We start from the raw sequence: 27,900 nt of genomic DNA, 5'->3' as shown, positions 1-27,900 counted from the left end.
TAACTAACATATTATTTTTTAGATAAACTCATTTATCTGACACATTAAATTATGCAAAGAAAAATATATGCAGCTGCATGAAAAGAACCATGTTTTCATGTTACGAAACACACAGAAAATATCGAAAAATAATGAATTATAGAATAGAGCACAGGACTTAATGCAAAACAAACAAATAAACAAAACAAACAAACGAACACCCCGTGCAGAAAAATGTCAGGTTTCTAACGTCACTGAACAGTACTCCACATGCTTCTCTATACTCTAGCTTCTTCCAAGTCTTTTCCACTTTCTGACATTGGCTGGATTTTGTTACATGCTACCTCTAATCCAAGCTAGCACTCTGGGGTCATCATCCTGGACTCTTCTGCAGGCCTGCTTCTAAATGGCATAATTGTCTTCAGCTGTCATCTTCTTGCTGCTTTTTCCTTTTCCTTTAATCAATCGCTTCACCACGCCGGTCTGTCTTGATCAACCTCAGTTGAGGGTTCGCCATGGTCCTTAGAGAGCCTAACTAAACATTTCACCACTGTGTACCACATGCATACTTGGTGCCCACATGGCCAGAAGAGGGCATCCGGTCCCCTAGAACTGGAGTTACAGATGGTTGTAAGCTGACTCTGGGTCCCCTGCAAGAGCAGCCACTGTTGAGTACAGCTCCTAGAATACTGGTGGTTTTTTTTTTTGTTGTTGTTGTTTTGTTTTGTTTTTGAGACAGGGTTTCTCTGTGTAGTTTTGGTGCCTGTCCTGGATCTCCCTCTGTAGACCAGGCTGGCCTCAAACTCACAGAGATCTGCCTGACTCTGCCTCCTGAGTGCTGGGATTAAAGGCCTGTCGCCACTGCTGCCGACTGTTTTGTTTTTTAAATAATTATTTTTATTTTATGTGCATTGGTGTTTTGCTTGCATGTATGTCTGTATGAGGGTGTCAGACCTTGGAATTATAGACAGTTGTGAGCTGCCCTGTGGGTGCTGGCCATTGAGCCTGAGTCCTCTGGGAGAGCAGTCAGTGCTGTTAACTGCTGAGACATCTCTCCAGCCCTCTAACACTGTTTTATGAGGAAAAAATATTGTAAACATTTCACCCTACCAAATAGAAACAATACAATGTTTTATTTATTTGTATGTTTATTTTGGTTTTTCAAGACAGGGTTTCTCTGCATGGTTCTGGCTGTCCTGGAACTCGATCAGTAGACCAGGCTGGCGTCTGCCTTCCGAGTGCTAGGATTAAAGTGCACCACCCCTGCCCAGCTAATACCATCTTTTATGTATAAGAGATATTTTAGATCCTTTGTTGAAGTACTGCAATGCTTTCAGAATGTTGTAGAAAAAAACACATAACCTGTAGCTTAGAAAAACTTAGGGTCACTTTTTTCTTCTTTGTGATGCAAATTTTGGAGGAAAAATGTTTTTTCAATAATTGCCTGATCTTAGAGAAGATGGTCCCAAAGTACACAGTTCTCGAACTCAATGAGGTAACTTCACTTTGAACTCTCCTCCGGTAAACGAGCTAAAGTGCTGACCTCAAGAAAGATGGACGTTCTCTCACTTCGCTGCCCGCTTCCATGATGGCCGACCAAGGTTCCCTCAGGGCCTGGCTCGGAGCCTCTTCCGGGCTGGGTGAGGGGGCGTGGTCCATTGAGGAAAGCCCTGCGTGCCTCCGCCCGCGACCGAGGCGCGCTTCAAGGCGCAGGCGCGGGGAGGGGTTGGGGGGAGGAGGGAAAGCGGCGAGTAAGATGGAAGATGAGGAGGTCGCTGAGAGCTGGGAGGAGGCGGCAGACAGCGGGGTAAGGAGGAGCTGCTGCCCCGTGGCAGGGCCGGGCGGACCTGGCGTGAGGGAAGCCTCCGGGGAGCGGGTCTGGGGATAGTTTTCCCCAAGGAAGGGTCCCCCACACCGGGCCGGAGGCAGAAGAGAGGCCCCCGGTCCCGGAGCGCCGTGAAGGCCTCTTAAAGGGACCGTGTTCCATTTCTCCCTCCACCTTTGCCGGGTGCCTCTCCGCTCCGCGATGTGCGCGTCGTTCAGGGCACCCCACCCTCTACCCCGGGCTACTGTCTCTGGTCCCCGTGCCGCAGGGACCATTTTAAAGTTCATGTGCTCTGTCTGGTGAAGGAGGGGCTCGGGCGGCTTGCCTGGCTCGGAGGACGGGCGGGAGGAGGCCCCCAGACAGCAGGGAGCAAGCAACCATGTGTCCTCTGGGACCACTCGGCGCTGAGCCGAAATCCCCGCCGCTCTGCGCCTTCCGCCTCGGTGGGCGAACCTGGTTTTTTTTTTTTTTTTTTTTTTCTTTTTCCTCTCAGTTTTACTCCGAGAGCCCGAGGCAGTTGGGTTTCCTGGGGATCTCAGCAGAGCCCCCCTAAACTCAGCAAGCATCCGCCCTTTCCCGAGACCCACCCAAAGATCTGTGCAGTGGGGAGGATCTCTTGAGTACGTTCGTCTGAGTGGAGGGAAGGGAGGAAGGGTGTGATTTGTAAGATAGCTCCATGCCTGCGAGGAGAAGGGGAGATTACCGATCGGAATGACTTGGGAGTTTTTGCTTGCCTCCAAAAGTTACAGGGGAAAAAAAAAAAGTATCCCAAGTAGGAACTCTCCTACTAGGTTCGTGATTAATGTGGTAATTTCAGAGTTTGAGGTTCGACAGTAATCCTCCTGGAGACGGAAATGTCTCTCTGGTGACCATGTGTCTGCGCTTGTGCCGAGCTGGGCTTCCGTGACATCCATCTCAAAAGCTTATGTGTGGGGAGTCACATACACCAGGGTAGAAGAGGAGCTGGGTCTGTCTGCCCCTGGCGCTTAGGATCCGTGCAGCAGTGGGTGTATCTTCACAGGAATGTTGAAACTTGGCTTCGAAGTATTTTTCCGCTGGTTCAGCATTTCTCGAAAGATTGGTGATGTTTTCCCACTTAACATAATCGAGCATTTGAAGGAGTGCTTGGTTCAGAGATCGTTAGTAGTTTTAAGATACCTTCCAGCTTGAATCAAGAAAGCAAGTTAAAGGTTCTTTGATTGTTTTGGTTTTGGTTTTTTCAGACAAGGTCTCTCTAAGTAGCCTTGGCTGTCCTGGAACTCACCGTGTAGACCAAAGCTTTCCTTGAATTCACAAGGATCTGCCTGCTTCTGCCTCCCGGGTGCTGGAATTAAAGGCATGCGCCATCAAACCCAGCGAGTTACAGATTTTTATAGAGAGCAACAGGTGTCATTTGGGTGTTTATTCATTCCACAAATATTTTCGAGTGTGTGCTGTGTGTTAGGAAGTGTGCACAACAGTGACTTCTGCCAGAAAATGCACAATTTCCGGTAGAGGCATTTATGGACTGCCCCTGGGAGGAGTGACTCATCCAGACACTCTCATGTCACCCCTGCATAAAAATCAAAAGAAAAAGAAAAGCCTTGTTTATTTCTAATCACATTTATTCATTTATTTACTAGCTTGGAACTCAGAGATCCACCTGCCTTGGCCTCCCAAGTGCTGGGATTAAAGGTGTGTTGCATGATTATATGCATCTGTTATTTAATTCAGTTTTGAATCAAGCTGCTTGGAAGTTGGCTCTGCTTTTATAGACAGGATATTGAGGTTTGGGGATTTGACTCAAAGACTGATTTCAAAGCGGACTTCCTTTGCTACCATTTTGCCACCTTCTTAACTTGAAAAGACTTGAGTTGGGCATTATTTGTTTCTTTTTATTTTTCCTTGTTGATCATATCCCCAGGCTATATATATACCAAGCATAGACTCTAAGTTGCTCCCTTGCTCCCCTAACCTCTGGGCACTTTGTTTGTTTGTTTGTTTGTTTTTTAGACAGGGTCTCACTGTGTAGTCCGGGCTGGCCTGGAATTGACTGTGTAGACCAGGCTGGTCTGACTCACAGAGATCTGCCTGCCCTGCTTTGGCTTTCTGAGGGGAGTGCTGGGATGAAAAGTGTGTGCCACTCCCAGCCTTCTTTCTAAGATTTGTTTTTAGTTGAGAAAGCGAGAGTGTGCATGCCTGTGCTCATGAATGTGTAGGTGCATCAGGATGTCATAGGATCCCCTGGCCATTGTGAGCCACTTGATGGGAGTGCTGGGAATGGAACTCCAGTCTTCTGCAAGAGCAGCAGGTACTTCTTAACCCCTGAAGCGTCTCTCCAACCATTGGGCTTCATTTTTAATGTTTGCTTTGTTTTTGAGACACAGTGTCTTACTTAAAGTTTCAGAGGGTATTAGTATTAGCTCATGGCTATCGTGGCAGGAGGCGAGATGGCAGGTAAGCATGGCGCTGGAGCTAAGAGCTTAACATCCTGACCCTTAGGCAGCAGGCAGAGAAGACGACACTGGCTCAAAGGTCATACCTCCTAGTCCTTCTCAAACAGTTCCACACACTGAGGGGGGCCAAGCATTGAAACATAGTCTGAGGTACTATTCTCATTCAAACCACCACATAAGGTTTCAATGTGTAGCTCTGGCTGGCCTGGAATTCACTGTGTAGATCTGGTTATCCTTAAACTCTTACAGATCCACCTGCCTCTGCCTCCCAAGTGCCTGGCCTCAGGTTTTATTTGAAGATTTTTTTTTTTTGTTTGTTTGTTTGCAAATGTTGCTGGCTGCAAAGGAATACTCCCGACTCAGCCTTCCAATTGCTGGGATTATAGGCATGGGCTACCACACCTGGCCTCTAAAGTCTGTCATGAATTTGATTCCTTTAAATGGGTACCTTTGAGGAGAAGGGTGGTGGGGGAGTGAAGCATGTTCATATCACTGCATCCAGTTGACTTCTCTATGTTTTTCAAATGCAGGCAGTTGCTGGTGTAGAAATTCTTAGTTGCAGATTGCCTGGTTTCCCTACTGGTAATGAATTTTGAATATACCCAGCCTCAAAAAAAGAAAAAGCCAAAAACAAGCAAGCAGAACAAAACTTGGGTAGAAGCAGAGAGATTAGCAAATGGGAGTTGGCTGATTGTAAAATTGAGTGTCCAGACTCCATGGATCCAGAGGCACTGTTATCCTTGGGATCGCTGCCCTCCAACTCTGCAACATTGGATCATGCTAGAATTTCTTTCCGCTGTGTCAGGATCTGAAGTCATTTTTTTTCCTTTCTTGAGTGTCTTCACCATACCCAGTATAGTATGGTTGTTCCACTGATGGAAGGGCCAACTTGAATCACCTCGGGTAGTTTGTAAATAGGCTGCTGCTCATCTGTGGATGCTTCCCTTCTGTACAATTGCTCCTTTGGATGTTCCTTTCAGAGAGGTTACAGCCACAATCTAAAGACAGTTGATTGTAACATACCTTTCATCAAAGAAATGCTTCTTTAAAAATGTGCCTGGTGGGAGAGGTGAAATGTAGAACTGAGTTACTGTTGATTCAGACCTTATTGATAGGGAGTGCCCTGAGGATTATTCCCAGGGCCTTTCCTATGTTAAGCACAGGCACTACCCCTGTGGTAAACCTTCACCCCTGCTTCAAATTTTGAATGGTGTCCGTCATCTTCAGTAAATCTCAAATAACAATGAGAGGGGTTTGTAATTGGTAGACATCTTCCTGCTCCAGAAACTAGATCAGCAATTGTTTTTCAAGAAAGGGTTTCTCTGTGTAGCTCTGGCTGTCCTGAAACTCACGCTGTAGACCAAGCTAGCCTCGAACTCACAGAGATCCACCTGCCTCTGCTGGGATTAAAGGCATGCATCATCATGCCCAGCCTCCTTTCTGATAGTTTGAAGCTAGTTTATATACACCAGTTGTTTAGACAAAAGGAATACATAAAGTATGGCCTAACTAATCTTGTTGGTGATGAGCCACCTCAACTAGAAAAGGGTGGATGACAGATGAAGTTAGATTGATGCTTATAATTTTCTCATTTTCCTATATCCCTCAAGTTTCCTTTTTTTTTTCTTTCTTAAATTAAGCAACTAATGGGAAGAAAATATCTTTTTTTCACATTTGTTTATTGTGGAGGGTGAGAGGGGAAACTCACATGTGGAGGTCAGAAGACAACTTGGAAGAGTTGGTTCACCTTCCATCGTGTGGGTTCCCAGGGTTGAACTCAGGATATTGTGGTGATATTGTGTCCCCCAGTATATTGTGCACCCTAATAAACTTATCTGGGGTCAGAGAACAGAATAGCCACTAAATAGACATAGAGGCCAGAAAATGGTGGCACAAACAATTTTAATCCTAGCATTCTGGAGACAGCGATCCATCCAGATCTCTGTGAGTTCAAAGCCACACTAGAAATGGCCAGGCATGGTGACACTCGCCTTTAATCCCAGGAAGTGATGGCAGGAAGCAGAAAGGTATATAAGGCGTGAAAACAGGAACTAGAGTCTTGTTAAGCTTTTAGGCTTCTAGCAGCAGTTCAGCTGAGATCCATTCAGATGAGGACACAGAGGCTTCCAGTTTGAGGAAACAAGATCAGCTGAGGAATTGGTGAGCTGAGGTTGGCTGTGGCTTGTTCTGTTTCTCTGATCTTTCAGCGTTCAACCCAATGTCTGGCTTTTATTAAGACCCTTTAAGATTCGTGCTACAGGGTATCAAGCACCTTTATCACTGTACAAGTTTGTTTTTTAAAAAGCAGGGTCTTAATGGAACCCTTAAACTCAAGAACCTCAAGCCTCTAGGATTATAGATGTGTGCTTCCACATCAGGCTCTCCCAACCCCCTTGTTAATTAGCTGTACCAAGAATGGAACCCAGGACATCATGTATGCTAGCAAGGGCTCTATTGCTGAGCTCATTTCCAAGCCCAAGAAAATGTCTTGTGCAAGTTAAAGGATAACTAGTAACTGTCTTCCGGATTGAGAATTCAGATGTGTGTTTACTTTACACCTGAGTGAGCCAGTCATCCATTGCCCCATCAGTGGTGCTTGGTGGTGTGAAAGCCTGTAAGAAAGTGTCCATAAACATAGCAGTTGTGTGTCAGACACTGGGCCCTGTCCAGTGAAAGAGTGAGAGGAACAGCAATGCCAGAGGAACAGAAGTGCAAATGGGGTGCTGTGGCTGGTACCAGGGAAGGTCTTGTGTAGGACCTTATGCTGACATGAACTTTGAAAGACCAAGAGCCAAGAATATGGTGCACACCTGCAATGCCAAGGCTCAGGAAGCTGACTTCATGAGTTTGAGGCCAGCCTGAGTAACACAGGGAGACTGTCTCAGGAAAAAAGGGAACAATAAAAGATTTGAAGGTTGAGCTGAACGCAGCTGTGCTGTCTGGTCACTGGGCAGGTGGTAGTGTGGCCAGTGCATACATGGATGAGGTGGTGCGGGGAGAGCTGGGAACACTACAAGTATTTCCCTCTGGCTGGAGGCACTAAGGTTGGCAGGGCTCAGTGGAAAAAGATGGAGCCAGAGAGGCTTGCAGGGGCTCTTTGAACTTACTTCTGGGAGCTGGAACTTTGTTCTTAAAGCAGTGGAAAGTTTTAAATAACTGCTTCCCTACCCTTCTCCCTGCCCCTTCCTTTAGCAGAGGCAAGATATATTGGATTTACATTTAAGAAATTAAATCTTTACCTTTTCTTTAGGAGAGTGGCACATTCTGCAAGGTGTGGCTGTTGTCGTTTTTGAATGTGTTGTTGGGCACAGTTGACTGTGTAGCGGGCACAGAACAACAGATGAGTTAGTTTGGGGCTCTGTGGTACTGATTTCCTTCTGTCCATCTTTATGGTAAAGGGGACACTGAGATCTGCCAAGCCTGAAGACTTCTCATCAGTTTCTCATCTTTTCAGGAAGTCTGAGTCCTGGGGCCTTCAGTGTTCTCAGAAGGGTTTTCTGCAGAGCTTTTGGCCAATTTAGGCGTGATGACTGTGAGGTGGCTGTCCCTGAACTCTGGAAAGATATCTGCTTTCCTGGCCAGAGAAAGAAGGATAATGAGCTTTTCAAAAGTGGCTCCCAGCCCTTTTCACCGGATCTGCATGAGGGGCCTGTTCTCAGCGTGCTCTGGGCACTTGAGGGAGCTGCCATGGTTGCAGTGGACTGTGGGCCTTGCCCTTCCTTCTTCAGGAGAGAATTGTGTCTCTCCAAAGTTGTTGGTGAAATCCTGCAAGAGAAAGTTGCTATTGTGGAGATGTAGTGACCCAGACGAGTTCTTGGGGCCAGCCCTCTTAAAGTCCTCTCCTCTAGAGGACATTGGCCACCCTTAGTGATCATCAGTTCCCCCTGGGTCAGATAGCTGGCCTCCACAAAGCAGTTTGTTTTCTTAATGTTTTCCTCACTGACATAACAGTAACATAGATTGTTTATTTCTCCTGTGAAGACAGAGACTGATTTGTTGGTTTTCTAGAAGGAGGCTGCATTTAAATACTTTACCTGCCTGTGGCCAAAGTACGGAATGTTTTTGTTTTGTTTTTCGGGACAGCGTTTCCCTGCTTAGCCCTGGCTGTCCAGGAACTCACTCTGTATACCAGACTGGCCTTGAACTCACAGAGATTGGCCCACCTCTCACAGGTGTGCATCACCACTGCCTGGTCAAAGTACAGACTTTTAAAAAAAATTATTATTTATTTTTGTAGTACTAGGGATTGAATTTGGAGCCTTGTGTCTAGTGTAGGCATAAGTACCACTGAGTTTATAGCCGAAGTCCTCTGCTGTTGTGTTGTTTTCAGTAATGCTGATTCTATAGCTCGGGAAGAGGACTGCCTGGCATGCCATCAGAAGCAGTATTAACTAACTACCTAGAGTTCAATACATGAATAGTTTTAATTCTCTTAGACTCTGACAACATAGCTTCCTAACATCTTATTCTTTCAGAATGTTGAGCCAAACATTAAGATTAAAAAAACAAACACCACAGGAATTAGGAAAAAATCCCATCAGTGGTTTGCATATATATTATCTTGTCCCTGGTGCTGAGACATCCCCTCTGTACACAGGAAGTAAGTCATTCTGTTCTAGAAGAATAGGAAATGTAGACAGTAGAAACCTTGGTGCTTGGATGAGTTGTATAGGAGTGTGGGAAGGTCAGGATTGGCACTCCCCCCCCCCTCCGTTTTTGGTTTTTTAAGACATGGTTTCTCTATGTAGCTCTGGCTGCCCTGAAATTCACTCCGTAGACCAGTCTGGCCTCGAACTCAGATCTGCCTGCCTCTCAAGGATTAAAGGCATGCACCACCCTGCCCAGCTACGATTATCACTCTTTATGAACCTGCTTGTGATTTGGCCTTCATGCCTTACACGGTGTCCTAGTTAGGGTTTCTGTTGCTTCAAAGAAGCACCATGACCAAAAAGCAAGTTGGAGAAGGAAGGGTTTATTCAGCGTACACTTCCACATCACAATTCATCGCAAAAGGAAGCCAGGGACTCAAGCAGGAGCCTGGAAGCAGGAGTTGATGCAGAGGCCATGGAGAAGTTCTGCTTATTGGCTTGCTCCCCATGGTTTGCTTAGCCTGCCTTTTTTTTTTTTTTTTTTTTTTTTTTTTGGCGCCGGGGTGGGGGTGGGAGGGTTGAGACAGGGTTTCTCTGTGTAACAGAGTCTGGCCTTCCTGGAACTCGCTCTGTAGACCAGGCTAGCCTTGAATTCAGATCTGCCTCCTGAGTGCTGGGGTTAAAGGCATGTGCCACCACTGCCCGATTTTTTTTTATTTTTTTTTTATTTATTTATTTTTTTTGTCAGCCTGTTTTCTTATAGAACCCAAGACTACCAGCCCAGGGATGACATCACCCAAAACGGGCTGGGCCCTCCCCCATCAATCACTAAGTAAGAAATTGCCTTACAGCTGGATATTATGGAGGCATTTTCTCAGGTGAGGCTCCCTCCTCCTCTCTGATGACTCTAGCTTGTGACCTAAAACCAGCCAGTACACACAACCTTGGTGACCCTCCAGCTGTCAGTTCCTCTGTTGCCTGTCTGCACGGCTCACTGGGGAACAGACAGACAGTCGCACTCAGCTCCTGCAGACCCGTTCTGGAAGGGCTTGTGAGACAGTAAAGTGAGCTCTCACCACACCTTCATGTTCATTATCACTGACCTCCCATCTACCCCTGCTCAAGAGGAGATCACGGGTCAGGTCCAGCCCCTGTGCTCCAGAGTCTTGTGAGTTGTTTACATTAGCTTGTCACCGGTAATTAACTAATAAAGTGCGTTAGTGGCTTTGTTGGTGGTTCCTTTGAAGCTCTCACCTGGGCTTGACCTGCTTCTGTAACACCGGTGAGCTAAGACATTCCCGCCTCAGAAGCTTGAGTTGAGCAGCTGCAAAGCCTGTTTTAACACCCAGAACAGCCAGGTGCTGGCTGATGGAAATCTTAAAACATTCCCTCCTTTATCTTCTCACTTTGTAGCCCAGGTGGGCCTTGAACTTGTGATCCCATCCCCCTGCCTCTGCCTCCCTTCCTTCATCTGGCTTGAAATAACTTTTTTTACACTTGGCCAGGTGATAAAGAGAATAAACATAAATATTTTTTGCTTAGGATTATTGGGCTTGAGTGCCCTCACTTGGGTCCTGGTTGCTTTCCTCTCCTGGAGTCCCCTCTTTGTGTTCTCTTCTACCTGCTGAGTGCCACTGATTGATTCAAACTAGACTTTGAAAAGAGCACACCCTTGGGTGTCCAAATAAAATTGGGGGTGGTGTCATAGTAACTTGATTAGCCCTCCAAGCCAGCCCACTTGGGAGTTTCTTTGGGAGGGGGTGGCAAGGTGTCTTCATTAGGAAGAATGGGTTGCCCATTGTTTCTTCTGTGTATGGTCACAGTCGTCACTTTTCCTGGGGGTTTCATGCCAGGTCTGATTCTGGGGCAGCTAGCTTCCTGCCGCTCTCAGCTTCTGTCTCATTTGTGAAACTTGATGGATGGGTTTGACCCGGGGGCTGGAGAGTGAAGGCTGGGGTGAGAGCTGTGCTCTGTGTGGGTGTTGTTAGTCACTGCCTTCCAGCCCCTGGCAGCACAGCCTGAGGGCTCACAGGTTAGGACAGCCCTAGGGGTCTCTTGCTTGCGGTCTCTGAGGACTAGTTAGTGTACTGTTTCTTCTGTACAAGTCATGTTCCTCAGTGCTGTGTGAAAACCACACTGGTGAGACAGTTTAAAAAGCACATCACAAAGTGGAGTGCTCTAGACTTTGCCCTCTTTTATTTGCCCTGCATGGATTCCCTCCCACGCTGATGAAGTGTCCAAAGCCAAACATTCCATTGTGTCAGGACTGCAATTTTCAGTGTCTGAGGCCCTCTCTGCTGGGGTCCCTTTAAATTACTGGGCCTGGTTTCTGCTGAAGGGCTGTTTCCTTTTGTAGCTTGCCTGGCTGACCATGAAGTCATTCTGCCCTTCTTGGAAAACCTGGGCTCATTCGAACCCAGCTTGCCTGGATGCAAAAGCTGGTTGGCTGTGTGTCCTTTAAGTCACCACTTGAGGACGCGCTGATTGAGGAGGCTATTACACCCAATGGTTGTGGCAGGGATTGGAGATGGTGACCAGACAAGGTACCATGTTAGAGACTGCAGATCCTGCTGTCCCACCAAGGAATAGAAACACACAAGTCCACACACACAGTGGAGGGTATGGAACAGAGTCTCGCTCATGCATAGTCCGTATTCTGCCTCTGAGCTGCACCCCCAGCCAACCTTAGCTCCAGTTTGAATGTGTGTAATCACCTCCTTGGACACTGACAAACCCAGTTGAAATCCTGGCTCCAGTCCATACTGGAATGTCATTGTGACATAACCTCTCAGAATTGGTTCTTCTCCATCTGCAAAATTGGGACAGATCTAAAATTGCGCCATTAGGACTGTTGACAGATTGGTGTGGGGGGCATTGTTTTAGGCTCCTGAGCCAAGTGTGGTGCATGAAGCATGTGCTCTCAAAACTCTGATGGGTGAGATGGCCGGCAGGTTTCTTATGTGCTCACAGAGGAAGGCAAATGAATTTAGGAGCATAGAAAGTATTAAAGACTGGGCAGAATGCATTTTATAAACCTGGGTTAGAGAGGCCAAAGGTAACAGAACTGGCATGATGGTTCTACACCTGTAACTCCAGTTTGGGGAGCCTGAAGTAGAAGGAGTGCTTGAAGTTCCAGGGGCAGGTGGGTCTCTTAAGTTTGAGGCCAGCCTGGTCTACATAGTGAGTTCCAGCCAAGGCTGTGTAGAAAGACCTTGTCTCAGAAAATCAAAACCAAAATCAAAAATACCAGAACAGAGTAAAAGATGAGACTTCAGTGCAGGAATGGCTGTGCAAACCTGCCAGGGTGTTCCAGGAGGGACAGTGAGTGTGTGGGCCTGGGGGCCGGCTCTGCGGAGCAGTGGGGGCCAGCGTGGTGGCTAAATGGGTAGGGAAGATGGCCCAGAGATTGGAGGCCCTGGGAGCCAGGTTTGGTGGACACATTCATTAGATGGGATTGCCTCATAGTAAGAAACCTTGGATGGTTTTAAGTCACTCTGGCTGCTGTGGGGAATCCAAGTGGAACGGGCAAGAACCAGGGGATGTTGGTGATTGGGACTGCCATTGTGAAGAAAGTTTAGCATGTAGTTTGAAAGCAGGACCAACCCTGAGCTGTTGAAGAAGCCTGAGCTGCTACAAGCCTGTGTGGCTGTGATGGCAGATGAAGCAGGCTTGAGTGGGCCCACAGTCATAAGTTGATACTTAAAGTCCGAGTGTAAGTCCATTTGACTCCTAAGTATATAGCAGTGTTTGTAAAGCTGTGGACCTACTCAAGGTATAGACCGAAGAGCCAGGTGTGGTGGTACCTATCTGTAATGTGGTGGTAATGTCTCCCAGCACTTGGGAGGCTGAGGCAGAGGATTACCATGAGTAATCATTATCAGGCAAGGCCTTATCTCAAAAAGAAACCAACCCAGGGCCAATTAAATGGCTGGGGGTGGGGGAGGTTGAGGCACTTTCTGCTAAGCCTTGCAAATTGAGTTTGATCCCCAGGACCCACATGGTAGGAGGCTGAGAACCTCCAACCTCTGAATGTGTAAGATAAGTAAACATAGAAAGAAAGAAAGGCCAGACATAGTGACACAGGCCTTTAATCCCAGCACTTGGGAGGCAGAGGCAGGTGGATCTCCCTGAGTTCGAGGCCAACCTGGTCTACAGAGTGAGGTCCAGGACAGCCAGGGCTACATAGTGAGACTGGTCTCGAAACAAACAAGCAATAAATAAATAAAAGAAACCAACCCCATAATGGATGTAGAAGAGGTGTCTGAATTGTGGGGCTTCTAGCCTCCAAAGGCCAGGAGGATGACAAGGAGCCCCGGGGGTCAGAGACAGGATCTGGGGAGTGGTGTATGGGCCAAGAAACAACTCTTCAGGAAGAAACTGGGCAGTTGCTGCTGCTGGAAGGCTGAGGGATTGAGGAGTCAGAATCTATGAGTCTGGCAGCTGTGGGCTCCTTGGCAACTTTGGCTGAGTGGAAGTCAGGCCTGATTGAAGCCAGGTGGGGAGTGTGGTTCAGGCAGGGCCTGCAAACAGTGTTGGGTACTAAGTGCTACTTGCTTCTAGGCTGATAATGTGTCCCGTCACACACACACACACACAACACACACACACACACACACACACACACACACACACACACCCGAGGGTTACCTCAGCAAACAATGTTCTTTATATTCGGACCATGTCTTACTCTGTTAGACCCTAAAACCATGTTCAGAGGAAGGTGCCACATGAGCCATGAGTGCTGTCTTGTCTTTTTTTTTTTTTTTTTTTTTTTTTTTTTTTTTTTTTTTTTTTTGGTGTTTTGAGACAGTCTCTATTATATACCTCTCTATTATATACCTCTAGCTGTGTCCTGGAACTTGCTACATAGACCAGGCTATCCTTGAACTCACAGGAATCCACCTTCCTCTGTCTCCTGAGTGCTGGAATTAAAGGTGTGTATTACCATACCTGGCATGTTTTTATTTATTTTTAAATTTTATTTTGAGACAGGATCATCATATAGCCCTGCCTGGCCTAGAACTTGCTATGTAGGCCAGGCTGGCCTAAAACTTACAGAGATCCATCTACCACACCCAGCCTAATATTTTAAATTTTACTCATTATATCAGAGTGGTATTTATTATTCCATCTTGTACTCCATGTTAAAGATTTTTAAATATGGAGGTAGAAAGATGGCTCAGTGGTTAAGAACACTTGCTGCTCTTGCAGAGGACCTGGGTCAGCTCCCAGCATCTGTGTGGTGCCTCACAACAGCCTGTATCTCCAGTTCCAGGACATCTGATGCTGTCTTCTGGCCTCCCCAGGCAGCAGGCACACACATAAAATTCAATACTTAAAGTTAATTTTTTAATCATTGAAAGATTGTAACTGTGCTATTTTACACTCTGAATTGCGTGGGAACTCTGGTGTACGTTTGGCACTTACAGCTGAGAGGTGTACAGCTAGAGCGGGTGCAGAGGGCGGTTGTCCAGAGGGCGCTCCAATACTGGGCCAGTGCAGACACCCTGAGAGCTGATGCTTGGTGGGAAGGGGGTTCGGGGAACCTTTCCCTGACAGCTAAGACCAACCTGTCTGGAGGCGCCGCACTTCAGGAAGCATCTTCTTTTCCTTCTTTCCTGCTGTTCATCTTTTCATCCTCTTTTCCCCTGTTTCTTGTGCCCTTTTCTCCTTGCTTTGATCTGCTCCACACTTCCTGCATTTCAGGGCAAGATTGCTCTCCATGCACTGGTCTTGCCACAATACTGTTCACACACACAACACACAGCTTCTTTGGTTTGCTTATGTCTCCCACTGTCTGGGTTCTGCTCACCTCGGCCCCAGGGCTGAGGACATCTGCTTTGCTGAAGGTTTTCCTCAAACGATGCTCTTCAGCTCTCTCCTCTTCTTTATCAAGGAGGAGCAGAATGGACATGAAGACTCTGACAAAGCCTAGGCTTCCTCAGGGGGAGTCAGAGCTGGATTCTGTGCCCTGTGGTGACCCACTTAATTAAAGTGGAATGTTTTCCCTCACTGTGGGAGTAACAAAGGAGGGAGGGATGTTTTGTGGGAAGTGGAACGGAAAACAGGCTTGCCCAAATCTGAAAGGCCAGTAGTGGGCCCAAGGCCTCAGCTCTTAGAGAGCGCCTCTCTCAACCCCTCAAGGATGCTTTTGGCTTTTTGTCGTGTGCTTTAACTTAGCCCATACACAGTTTGATTCTTTTTTTCAGGTTTGCTTTTATAGTTTTTTTTTTTTAAAGGCATCAAAAGCACATATCCCAGTATTTATAATTTGAACTATCTTGGACATTTGCTTAATTTTTGAACCTGAGGTGCCAGAGGGTGCTTCCCCAAGGATGGGGTTGCCAGCAGTAGAATGAGTAGGAACAGCCAGCCCAGCCAATCAGAGCCAGTGTCTCTGCTGCTGGCTGACATGTAAAACTGCAGGACGGGCACAGACATGGGCTCTGCAGGTGTTTGGAGAGCTCTGTGGGTTGCACATCTGCACTAGAAATGGCCTCTACAGGCACCAGAACCTTCTTCTACCTGATTGTTCTGCTGTAGATCAGACTTACTGTTAAAAATTGGTTCTCTGCAGGGCGGTGGTGGCGCACACCTTTAATCCCAGCACATGGGAGGCAGAGGCAGGCAGATCTCTGTGAGTTCGAGGCCAGCCTGGGCTACAGAGCGAGTTCCAGGAAAGGCGCCAAAGCTACACAGAGAAAACCTGTCTTGAAAAACCAAAAAGAAAAAAATTGGTTCTCCTTATGAAATTGTTGGTCTTTTCTTGGGAACAGAATCTCACCTGTAGCCCACGCTGGCATCAGTTTCAAAGTAATCCTCCTGCCTCAGGCTCTTAAAAGTTGGGAGTACAGCCATGAGCCACCACACTCACCTTACCTTATGAATTCCTTTACTTCATCCCTAAGTGAAATCGAGGACCTCAGGAAGAGCCAGAATCCTGCCCAGGTTTGTGGGAACCATGAGGCGCTTTGGCCAGGACCACAACTGCTGGATTGTGACACTGGTCACCCTGAACCAGGAACATGGCTACCAATGTCTCTTGTGGGTCTGGAACTAGCTATATAGACCAGACTGGCCTGTAGCACACAGAAGTCTGCCTGCCTCTACTTCTCCAGTGCTGGGATTAAAGGTGGCCAGGTGACACCAGGCCAGCCCTGTGGTTTCTTCTTTGCACGTCTCCCCACACATAGCCTTGCCTTGGCCTTGGTCAGTTTGGAGGCTTGACTTCCTGTCCCCCCCAACTGTGGAACACACTCGCTTTCAGAAAGCTCAAGATCAGTGGGCATTCCTCGAGTGTGAGAGAAAAACCAGAAACTGACGAAGACAGGTAAACATTTCCTGAGGAAAGTCACTGGCTATATTGCCGATAAAAAGTGGACATTTTCTAGTCTAGAGCCAAAGCCTCATTGAAAGCAGCTTGCTGGACTCTGAAGGGTTAGGTTGGTTGCATAAGTCAGCAAAGAGGTCCTGTTAGCTGCTAATGTGGGATGGGAGAGTTCACCACCCCCCTTGGCTGGATACTGTGGCGGGGTGGGGCGCTAGCAACAGCAGTTCAAGCCCCAGAAAGGACAAGCCACTCCCTCCCACCCTTTTGAGTTCCTGGGAGTATGTGGGCTTGTTCTTCTGTGAGCCGGGCTGGTTTGACTCTGTCCCTCAGGGCTTCACTACCCGGGGTACCTGATGAAACATTTGCTGAGCTTTCTCATCTGGAACAGGACACTGCAGTAGGTGCTGTCTGCCACTCTCCACACAGAGGCCTCCAAAGCCTGCTTGCTCTCCTCTGCCCACCCTTCCTCCCTCCTCTCCGCTTCTCACTTCACTGAGTTTCTGTCTCATCCACCTTTTCATGTGGTGGTGGCTTTTTGGGGGGTGGGATGGGGGGGTTGTGTGTGTGTATTTGTTTTTAGGCTTTTGGTTTTTAAAGATTTAATCATTTTATGTATATAAGTGTTTTGTCTGCACACCAGAAGAGAGCATTGAATCCCATGGGGCTACAGTTAGATGGTTATGAGCTGCCATGTGGGTCCTGAGAATTGAATCCATGACCTCTGGAGAAAGCAGCCAGTGCTCTTAACCACTGAACTATCCTCTAGTCCTATTTTTTTTTTTTTAAGATTTATTTTATTATTTGTGTGCATATGTCTGTGTAAAAGTATGTATACATGGATGCAGGTGCCTACCAAGGCTGAAAGAGAGCTTCGGATCCCCTAGAGTTACAGGCAGTTGTGAACTACCTGATGTGGGCACTGGAACTCGGGGCCTCTGAAAGAGCAACAAGCACTCTTTTTAGTTCTTTCGAGACAGCCTTTCTCTGTGTAGTTTTGGTGCCTGTCCTGGATCTCACTCTGTAGACCAGCCTGGCCTCGAACTCCCAAGTGCTGGAATTACAGATGTGTGTCACCATGTCTGGCCTACATCTTTGTGTGTGTGTGTGTGTAGTGAACGTGTGATGACTCCCTGTGCACCCGAAATTGGAGGCCAGAAGTTGACTTACCAACCTCCACCTCATTTTTTAAAATTTAAAAAATTTTTTTTATTTTGGGGACAGGGTCACTCACTGAATCTGGAGCTCACCATTTTAGCTAGGCTAGCTGACTAATCACCATTAGGACCTGGCCATCTCCTCCCCCAGGACTGGGTTATAGGCTTGTATTGCCATGCCCAGCTTTTACTTGGGTGCTAGGAATTGGAACTCAGGCCCTCAGTTTACCCAGGAAGCCATCTCTACAGCTCATTGTTTTTGTTTTATTTTTTATTTTCTGATTTAGGGTCTCACTCTGTAGCCCAGGTTGACCTGGAACTCACTATGTGGTCTAGACTGACTTCTGACTTAGGGTGAACCTCCAGCATCAGCCTCTCAAGTGCTGGGATTGCAGGCATAAGCCACCATACCTGGCTCTGGCCAGCTGTGACTGTCACAGGAGCAAACCTTCGGGTGTAACTGTCCTCGCCTTTCACACATATCCCTATCCTTTTGTCTCCCTTGTTCCCACACGGGTTATGACAGTTTCCTGAAGTGGGCTGGGACTGGGGAGACGATTCAGTGAGTAATGGCTCCTGCTGCTGTGCCAGACCCACATTAGAAGGAGAGAGCCAGCTCTAGAAAGACAGCCTCTGCCGTTCAGACATGCACCATGACAAGAACATTCACCCAGTAAATGTTTAGCTTGAAGCCTCTGTTATTTATTGAAACAAAGTCTCACTATATAGATAGCCTTGGCTGTCCTGGAACTAAAAGTGTGCACCACCCTGCCAAGTGTATTATTTTTTACGTGTACAGGTGTCTTGTCTGTGTCTTTGTGTGTGTACTGTGTGCACACCTAGTGCCTGTGGAGACCAGAAGAGAGTGTCAGATTCCCTGGGACTGGAGATATAGACAGTTGGGACCTGTCATGTGGGTGCTGGGAATTAATTGAACTTGGGCCCTCAGGAAGAGCAGCCAGTGCTCCTAACAGCAGAATCATTGTCTCTCCAGCCCCTCTTCTGGCTTCTGCATGTACTACACATAGATATATGCAGGCAAAACATGTAAAAAAATTATTTTAATAATAAAATAGGCTATTTGAGGCCCTTCCTTGCTCCCCCCTCCTCTGGAATGATCTTTTCTCCATCATACTCCGGCCAGGGGCTCTACAACAACACTGTGAGGGTAAGGGCATTAGCAGCCAGTGAAGCTAAGCTTCCTTTTAGGTGAGTTAACTTGGAGCTGCTGGTGTCTGCTTTCACTCACCTGGGGCTGTAGACGCTCCTTTACCTCCCAAAGGACCATCCTGTCCAAACACCATCCTTCATTCCATGGTTTCTCTTTTTCTGGCTTTGCTTTTCTTCAACAAAAAGCCTGTGGTTTGTCATTTTCATTGTCTTTTGAGATCAGGCTGCTCTGTGAAAGTCTTTTGCTTAATCTGTAAGTGAAATTGGGACCCCTAGGAAGAGCCAGAGTTCTATCCTGCCTCAGTCTCCAAGCACTGGTATCACAGGCATGGTATCATTGGCCATGCCCAGTGTTCATATAGTATAGCCCAGTGGAGCATGTGATAGTCAGGTTTGGAAGCTAATCTTTTACATGGAGTTGGACCCAGAGAAAGGAATCCATTGCACTTACCAGAACACAATGTCATCTTCTGTCACCAAAGTCTAGTCTAGGAGAGGCACAGTGCACTCAGACAATCCTCAGCTGCCCATGGAGTATTTATATCCCCCTTTGCCCATGTCTACTCATAACAATGTCAGGGCTTCCATGTTTTTTGTCCTAGCCATGGAGTTTGATAACACCATCAAGGCTCTGGGCATCTTTGTTTTTTTTTTTTTTTTTTAAAAAAAAAAAAAAAAAAAAAGGTAATTTGATCCTATTTGAGACCGGAATCTCCAAGCTGATACTTCCCTGTGACACAGCAATGTAGGCCTGTGGGTCCCTGGAGGAGACTCCTGTTGTTCTTGGAGTCTGCCCTGTGGGAGAGTTGTAACTGGGCTGAGTTTCTCAGAATGAGCCTGGGAGCAAATGGATTGGAAAGCTGTGCCCAGAGCCAGTGGACTGACTTGATACCTGGTTCAAGGCCATCTCCAGCTGCTGGCAGACTGGTCTCCCTTCCACTTGCTGTCCTAAGTGCTCTGCAGACTGTCAGCTCCATTCCACCATTCTGTGACCTGACGGGAGACCCTCCTCAGCTTTTGTAGAGCCGCCCTGCCCAGCAGGATGGCTGGCATGGGAGTTGCAGTTTTAGCAGTGCCAGTGATGTGACTTGGGGAGATGACAGGATCATATCTGAAGGCTTTCCCAGTGGCTCACCACAGTGTAGACACATTAAGATGACGTGCCACATTTGCTGGTCATGACTGACTGGGGACAGAGGCATGTTTACTCAGGTGGTTCCTCATGTCCTCCTGAAGGCTTCTCTATCCACCCTGCTCCATGTGCAGGTACTGGGCAGATGGTTTTTCCTGTAGTTCTAGAGAAGGAAGCTCAGATTTCACCAGTGGGTCAAGGCAGCTTGCCTCTGTCAGTGTCCTTTGACCCTTGCAGGGATAGGAACGTGAGAATCCACGCAATGAATTTTTTCCCCTGTAAAAATCATGAATTGGAAGATTTTGAAAATAGCACATCCAGTCTTGTCAAACCTTGGCAGTGGCCTGTCCCTATCTTTAGCTGGGGCCAATGATCTTTAGGCATGCCACCCCTTTGCTGCCCCAGGTATGTCCCTGCATATATAAAACTTGGTTGGGGCAGGTGCTGGGTCTAAATCTTACTTGAAAGTGTTTAAAATCTCACAGATGTTAAAAATGTGTTAAGATGGGGAAGCTGGAGTCAGCAATGGGGAACTTAATAGAAGGCTTGGGACTGGAGAGACGACTCAAGAGTTCAAATCCCAGCACCCGGATTAGGCAGCTCACAAACATCTGTAACTTTAACTGCAAGAGTTCCGATGCCTTCTGGACTCCAGGGGTACCACACAGGCCCACACATACACTCAGACACATCTGCCCTTCTGGACTCCAGGGGTGCCACACAGGCCCACACATACTCTCAGACACATCTGCCCTTCTGGACTCCATGGGTACCACACAGGCCCACACATACACTCAGACACATCTGCCCTTCTGGACTCCAGGGGTGCCACACAGGCCCACACATACACTCAGACACACCTGCCCTTCTGGACTCCAGGGGTGCCACACAGGCCCACATATACACTCAGACACATCTGCCCTTCTGGACTCCAGGGATGCCACACAGGCCCACATATACACTCAGACACACCTGCACACTCACAATAAAGAGGCTGCTGTGTAAGACATCACATTTACCCCTGAAATGACACTGCATTCACATAAATTCCTAGAGTTAGTACTGATTTGCCATGAGCTGTGCTTGATATAGAATGTGTGTCTGTTGGAAGCATTCTGGTCACCGTGGCTGCATGTTTTCTGTGCATTGACTCTGATGGGGCACAGCTGTATTCCAGCTGGGGCGGAAGGTCTTCTGGCCTTTCCAGGTGGCCCAGAGACCTGATGGTGCCTCCCAAGCACAATACATTGTGTTGCCTAAAATGAATGGCAGTGATTGTACTTAAATCTAGCTTCTGATAGTAGAAGTTTGTATTGTTTGTAAAAGATACAAATTAGGAAAGATGGAAAGGAACCTTCTAGAAAACACCATTAAAGAAACTTGGCGTGATTGTATGACTCAACCAGTGGATTGAACACCAAGATCACTTCAAGCCTATCAGTTGTTTGGTTTGCTAACAGTGATTCTCTCCATAGACAATAGTTAGATAAATCTGTGAAACCTTAGATGATTCGGATGGATCTGGCCAGCTTAAACTGCCTCCTCACTTCTAGAGCGCAGCCATTCTCAGGACATTTGCACACTGGCTGGTGAGCAGGGAAATTGTGGCTGTGGTTTGGAATGTGGCCTTTGAACTCCTTATCTGATACCCAGCCTTCACTCCCTTAGTGCTGGGATTGTGGGTGTGGGCCAAGATACTGTCTCTCCTGGGTCTTAGAAACAGGGTCTCCAGCCTGGGCACTGACTTTGACTTTGGGAGCTGTTCCTTACTGTGGAGGCTGCCCTGTATTGCAAGACACTTGGCAGTAGCAGCCCCTACCTCATCCCCTACCATAGTCACAACCAAAAATATCTTGACCTTGCCAGATGCCCCTCGGGCAAAATCACCTGTGGCTGAGAGTCCTCAGCAGAGAATCACTTGCTGAGTACATAGTCCCTTCCCTCCAGTAGCTGGTCCTCAGAGAGTGGGACACACACAGAGCCTGGAGGTTGAGCCTCAGCCCTGTGCCTGCCCCCACTTTACCTGCAGGTATCTGGAATCCCTGGTGCTAGGTACAGAAGGCTCCCCCAGGCTGAGGTACTGAATGTGTGGGATGATGGTCTCACCTGCTTACCCTCAGCCTCTTTCTTATCCTTTTCTACAGTGCTAGCTTTGTGGTAATCAGAGAAATCTTCCCTCTGATTCACGCTTAGATTCCCTGAGTTCACTTTGGAGACAAACAGCAGGCTTCTCTTACAGCCTTTCCCTAATACTGGCCACAGAAAGCTGGTGTCAATACGAACTAGATCATGAGCTAGTTGACACGTGTGGCTGTGAGGGGAGAGTCAACCCCAGGAGCAGGTGCTCAGTGCACTGCTGGGATCAGAGAAGACTGCAGGGGAGAGGAGGCGCCTGGGTTGTGCAGGCTAAATGGGGCTGCTCACTGGGTTCTGGGCACTGATAGTCCAGTCCTGTTCTAGTGCAGAACAGGAACAGTAGAATAGAAGTGTGGGAGAACAGAGCTCAGATGTGGTCCTTCTAGCAATTGAGTGGGGGACAGGACTCGGATAGACGTGTGTTGAGAAAGTTGGAGTGACTGAAGGACAGGACAGGAGACAGGCTGGAGGCTATGCAAAGAACCCAGCCTAATGGTCAGGTCCCCATATTGTGGTCATGGGGCTAAGGGGAGATGGACCTGCAGAGGGAACTAGGTCCCCAAACCTCAGGTCTAGTTGGAGGACACAGCCATGTCCCTGGCTAGAGAGAGGATGCTGCCCTTAGCTTGGAAAAATAGAAACTTAAGGTTTTATTTGAGAGAGATTTTTTTTTCCACTTTTATATACATTTTTTTCCTCTAGGAAATAGACAGACGGTTGGAAAAAAAACTGAAGATCACACAAAAGGAGAGGTAAGGCTGATGTCTGGCTTGAGGACTCATGCTCTCTGCGCTGGAGAGCTGGGCAGGCAGTGTTCTCCAGCTGGCTGGTAGCGGTAGAAGGTTAGGCTCCTGGGCAGCTAGCTCTTCCCTCCCAGCAGGAGGCCAGGACACTGGATTGAGGCTTTGGGATGAGGCTAGGTGGGCCCTATGTGAGGTCATCTCATTGAGAAAGGGAAGGTGACAAATTGCAAGGTTTGGGTTTAGGTGTGACTGTGCCCCAGTGGCTCTGAGGTGTAGAGTGAGTTGTTTCTCTTCTAGACATGGGTGTCTTTTGTAATGAAGAGTTTGGACAGATGATTTCTCAGTGACCTTGGTGACTTGCAGTTTAGGGTATTTTGAGAGTATTTTGGAAGGAAAGATTCTAGGGAATTCTTGAGAGACCTTAAAGAATTGCTTTGTCACATCCATGCGGCATGGGAAGTGGGTTTCAGAGTGGGTGACTTTGGGCTTAGGTAACCCAGGGACAAGCAACAGAACCAGCTACATTTACTCCCCCAGGGTATTCTGGGAGACCCCTGGCCCAAACTGGCTTTCCAGACTCCCTGCTGTTGTGACCAGACTGCTGGCTCCTTGACTCTTCCCAGGAGCTACCCACTATGGTCACAGGCCCTGTCCCATGCTACTCCCACCTACCCAGGACCCTTCCACCCGACTCAGAGCACGTAGCTTCCACCGTTCCCGACAACCCAGGCTCTGGAAAGGTCTCAGTGGTTGTGAGAAAGAGCTGATTGACAGGTCTGGGGTGGCCCTGGTGGCTGGTGTGGATGTTCATCCTGCCTTGCTCCTGTTCTTACCTGTGGCTTCTGTTTCCTCCCTCTCCATGTTGTTGGCCTCTTTGTGTTTGGGGAATTTCACTTCTGCTTGTGGTCACCTGGCATGGATGTGCACATTGACTAACCTTGGACAATGCTTCTCTTTCGAGCATTGCCAAGCACTGTTTCTATGATCGGCCTTCGCCCCAGCCCCGCCGCCGCTGCCGGACAGAGCAGAGAGCCCCTGGTAAGGGAGATTCTCTGCTCAAAGGCTCTGGTATGGAGGTGACTTGCTTGTCTGGTGCAGCCTGTCTCTGAGAGGCACAGGTCACTGGCCAGAAGGCAGAGAGAGTTTGGTAAATCCTGTCTTGCTTATTGCCAGATAGGGTGGCATAGCAGGTGCCTGTGTATTGTCTTCTTTTGAGAACATGCTGTGGGAGACCTGGACAGAGGGGCTCCCAGCTTACCAGCCTCTCATACTCTGGTCTGTGTAGGGAAGCTGGGGTTTTCTTCAAAGTCGTTGAATTTTGGGTGTGGAATGTTTTGGCCTCAAGGGCCAAATGGTGCTTGCTGGGCCTGTTATACACATGGAGAGGAAGTCCCAGGACACAAGGTGGTGAGCTGGCCCCTGCAGAGTTAGAGCTGTGGAGCAGGTTCTGTGCCCCACAGAGCTGGTGCAAGGCTGATGTCCTGCAGAGGAGTGGGAGTGCAATTGTCTGGTTGTGGGCCAGGGGAATAGTTAGTGGAAGGGAGAAGACAGTGATGAGGAGGAGCGTGTGGGACTTGGATGGGCCTTCTAGTCATTGTGGGATTTGTGAAGCTATATTTGCTCTTTGTCAGCAGGAAATCCAAATCTCCTCCCAAAGTGCCCATTGTGATTCAAGACGATAGCCTTCCCACGGGGCCCCCTCCACAGATCCGCATCCTCAAGAGGCCCACCAGCAACGGTGTGGTCAGCAGCCCCAACTCCACCAGCAGGCCAGCCCTTCCTGTCAAGTCCCTAGCACAGCGGGAGGCAGAGTACGCAGAGGCCCGGAGACGGATCCTGGGCAGTGCCAGCCCTGAGGAGGAGCAGGAGAAACCTATCCTTGACAGGTGAGTATGGCTGCCAGCGGTAGCAGGGTAATGAGAGGAACAGGTAGAATGTGCCCCACACCAGCCTGCGGGGGGGCCTTTATGTGGGTGCTGGGAATCGAACCAAGGTCCTCAGCTTGAGAGGCAAGCACTGTACTAGCAAAGCTCTCTCCAACCCAGGGGGCTCTGGGGTGTTAAGTGTGGTTGGCTGATGGCCCCTCCACAATGTACAGGCGCCAGGAAGCAGGCTGCACAGAGCTGAGAGGATGGGCTTTGAGTCAGGTTGTCAGCCACACACATGACAGCTACTGAACCTGACATCTGATCTGAGAAGTGGGGTGATGGCCATACCTGCCTTGCCAGCTAGCCATTGGGAGCGTACTTAACAGTGAGCAAATGGCCATAAGGTGCTGAGTTCTGCCCAGAAGCCCAGAGAAGCCCAGTGTTGTTGCTTGGTCTCTAGCAGCCCCATGTGAGTGTTTCCTGAAATTTTAGTGTTTTCACTTGTCTTTTTTTTTTTTTTTTTTTTTTTAATTTTAGATTTGTATTATGTGTGTTACTTTCTGATAACATAGCATTTGTCAAAACTGCCTTTGGAGCAGGGTGGTGGTGGCACACACCTTTAATCCCAGCACTGGGGAGGCAGAGGCAAAACTCTGTGAGTTTCAGGCCAGCCTGGTCTAAAGACAGCCAAAGCTACACAGAGAAACTCTGTCTCGAAAAAACAAAACAAAAACACTGCCTTAGGAGGCTGGAGACAGCTCAGTCAGCAGAGCACAAGCATGGAGGACCTGAGTTTGGATCCCCAGCACCCAAACCTGACTGCCTACGTCCAGTCTCTGGAACCCTCCCAGTGGAGAGGAACCAGCCCCGGCAGTTTGTCCTCTGACCTCCATACTCATGTTTTGGGGTGCACATGGACACTCATGTACATACATACAATAAGTTTAAGTTTTTTTTTTTTTTAAAGAAAATATGGTTGAAGATTGAGGAAAATACCAGATGTCACATACATGCATACATGAACACACGAAAGCCTGTTTTTTGAGACAGGGTCTCATGTAGTTCAGGCTAGCCTCAAACTCACTACTGTATAAAGGATAACCTTGAATGCTGATCCTTCTATCTCTACCTCCTGACCGCTGGGATGCCAGGCATGTGCCACATCACCAGGTTTATATATATAGACCTGGAATCAAACCTCGGGCTTCATATATGCTAGGCAAGTACTCTGCTAAAATACATGTCCAGCCCATGATTTTTGTCTTTTGAGGTAGTTTCATCCTGTAGCCTAGGCTGGCCTGGCAGTCCTCCTGCCTCAGCCTCCCCAGCGGTAGGGTTATAGCCACACCATGCCACACCACACTCTTGTTTCTTCTTTTCTCCCCAGTGTTGGGGACTGCACTGTTGGCAGGCAGCCTGTCTCCACGACTGACCCCAGGCCTCCACCCTGAGGCCGTCTTTGGCCTGCTCTTCTGGGCTTGGACTGTTGAGGACAAGGAAGTCTGTACCTTCTCGGTGGTGGTTTGGTTTGCCTTTTGGCTTTTGAAACCAGGTTCTCACACATGCTGGCATAGAATTCAGTGTAGCCCAGCCAGCCTTGCTCTCAGGGTGGTCGTCCTGCCTCCCCAGTGCTGTTAGAGGCATGTGCCACCATGTCCAGTGCGGTCTGTTTTGAAGAACATCCTTTCTGTTTTCTCCTCTTAGTCTGCACCTGTCTGGAGTGGGCAAGTCCATTTCCTTCTGTCTTCTCTAGTACTAGGAGTCAGCAGCTAGCCTCGTGGTTTGGAGGGATGGAGGAGGAGGAGGCAGACAGGTGGGTGCCAGCTGGCTCCTGAGTGCAGAGCTAGGGGCCCAACACTGGAACAGTCTGTGGAAGATGTGGTGCCCGTGGTGACTCCTCCCACCCTGGGATGGGGTGTACACACTCCCTCTACTTACAGATCAGGCAAGGCAAAGGAAAAGGGGGCAGTGCCGTAGTAACTGCTAGAAGTTAACATAGACCGGGGACCGTGAGCTCCTTCCCACAGGAGCTGCCACAGTGGAAATGTCCCTAGTCTGCTTGCCAAAGAAGTAGGCTCCATACCTCCAGTTGGCTGGTCACCCCACCTCAGCCATAGGTTGATTTAAGGTTCCGGGACTTGAAACTGGAAGGGACTTAGTTGGTACTAGTGCTGCAGCACAAGCAAGAGGGCCCCAGTTTGAATCCCCAGCGCCCACACAAAGGCTGAGCAAAGCTACAAGTAACTGTGACCCCACGCTGGGTGGGGCACAAGGCTGTAGAAGGGCTAAATGGATCCCTGGAGCTCATTGGCCGGCCGGCCTAGTCAGCTGGTGCGTTCCAGGTTCAGTGAGACCCTGTCTTGAAGAATAAGGTGGAGAGCAGTAGAGGACGACACCTGACGATCTTTGGCCATACACACACCTGTGCACACATGTCCCTGCGCTCAGCAAATGTCATTATTTGGGCATCTTTTATATCCTCAAGGCCTTCCTCTTATCTTCCTTTAGGCCAACCAGGATCTCCCAACCCGAAGACAGCAGGCAGCCCAGTAATGTGATCAGACAGCCTTTGGGTCCTGATGGGTCACAAGGCTTCAAACATCGCAGATAAATGCAGGCAAGAAAGGATGCTGCTGCCACCGCTGCCGCCACCGTCGCCTCCTGGATTGTCTGCCATGGGTCGCACTGCCGTGGCAGACATCTGGACTTGAGCAGAGGGAACGACCTGACTTACTTGCACTGTGATCCCCCTTGCTCCGCCCACTGTGACCTTGAACCCCATGCACTGTGACCTCTGCCTCCCCCCCTTCCCACTGTGATTGGCATGTTGACAAGGGCTGTCCCAAGTCAATAGAAAGGGAAAGGGTGGGGACTAGGGGAGGATTGGGGGAACCCACCAAGGACTCAGAGTTGAGGGTCAGACAGTGCCACTTGGGGTCCAGCCAGTGCCAGCAATAACAGTTTATCATGCTCATTAATTTGGGATTTCAAAACACAAATGAGAACTTCCCCCACCCACCCCAAGTGCATGTCGCCATCACTTAAAAGTAAGTTCCATTGAAAATATCCTTTCCTTTTTTTTTTTCTTCCTATTTTTGTTTGTTTATACAAATATCTGATTTGCAAGAAAAAGTGCATGGAAAGAGTTTTAGCAGTTTAATGAATTTTTAATTGAGAAAGGGTAGTTTGGTAGTCACTTAAAGATGTTTCTAGGAAATCTGCTGGAAACATTAACCAATAGGATTTTGGTGAGCTTAGCTTCTGTCTTCCTACTGCCGCCCAGAAAAGGCGGGGCTCTGGAGCCCCTGTAGATGAGCACTGTGCCTGCACCACTTCCTCCAGCTGAGTCCCAGCTGAGTTGCCTAGAGACAGCTCAGAGCCTGGGGGAGGGTGCCAACCTCACCTCTAGTATTGTGGGAGATGGGGACAGTGACAGACTCCCCCTTCCCACACCCCTCAGGGTGGCTCCCTACCAGCCGGGTTTGCTGTTTCTAGAGGCAGGCAGGGCAGGGTGCGTCGGGGAGGAGAGCGCACTCCGG

At 48.4% G+C, this 27,900-nt stretch overlaps 2 protein-coding genes across 3 annotated transcripts in view; both read left to right on the top strand.

The window, feature by feature from the left end:
* Nucleotides 1-1,712: 1,712 nt before the first annotated feature.
* On the top strand, nt 1,713-27,506 carry Szrd1 (SUZ RNA binding domain containing 1). 2 transcript variants are annotated; one of them, XM_028880706.2, is made up of 4 exons: nt 1,713-1,786; nt 22,453-22,502; nt 24,128-24,379; nt 26,870-27,506. In XM_028880706.2, exons 1-4 carry the CDS (start codon nt 1,736-1,738, stop codon nt 26,970-26,972), a joined length of 456 nt encoding a protein of 151 aa, XP_028736539.1. In that variant the 5' UTR covers nt 1,713-1,735; the 3' UTR covers nt 26,973-27,506. The 2 variants fall into 2 exon arrangements, with proteins under 2 accessions (XP_028736539.1, XP_028736538.1); XM_028880705.2 differs by having other exon boundaries at nt 24,125-24,379.
* Necap2 (NECAP endocytosis associated 2) overlaps nt 1,728-27,900 on the top strand; it is a 74,768-nt gene continuing 48,595 nt past the window's right edge. Inside the window, exon 1 of the mRNA XM_037203156.1 lies at nt 1,728-1,786. Coding sequence (XP_037059051.1) covers nt 1,743-1,786 — 44 coding nt within the window. The 5' untranslated portion in view covers nt 1,728-1,742. The remainder of the gene's footprint in view (nt 1,787-27,900) is intronic.

This window comes from Peromyscus leucopus, chromosome 2 (genome assembly GCF_004664715.2).
Source record: "Peromyscus leucopus breed LL Stock chromosome 2, UCI_PerLeu_2.1, whole genome shotgun sequence".
Lineage (NCBI taxonomy): Eukaryota > Metazoa > Chordata > Mammalia > Rodentia > Cricetidae > Peromyscus > Peromyscus leucopus.
Note: the sequence above shows the minus strand (reverse complement) of the source record. Positions and strands in the feature narration are given on the sequence as shown.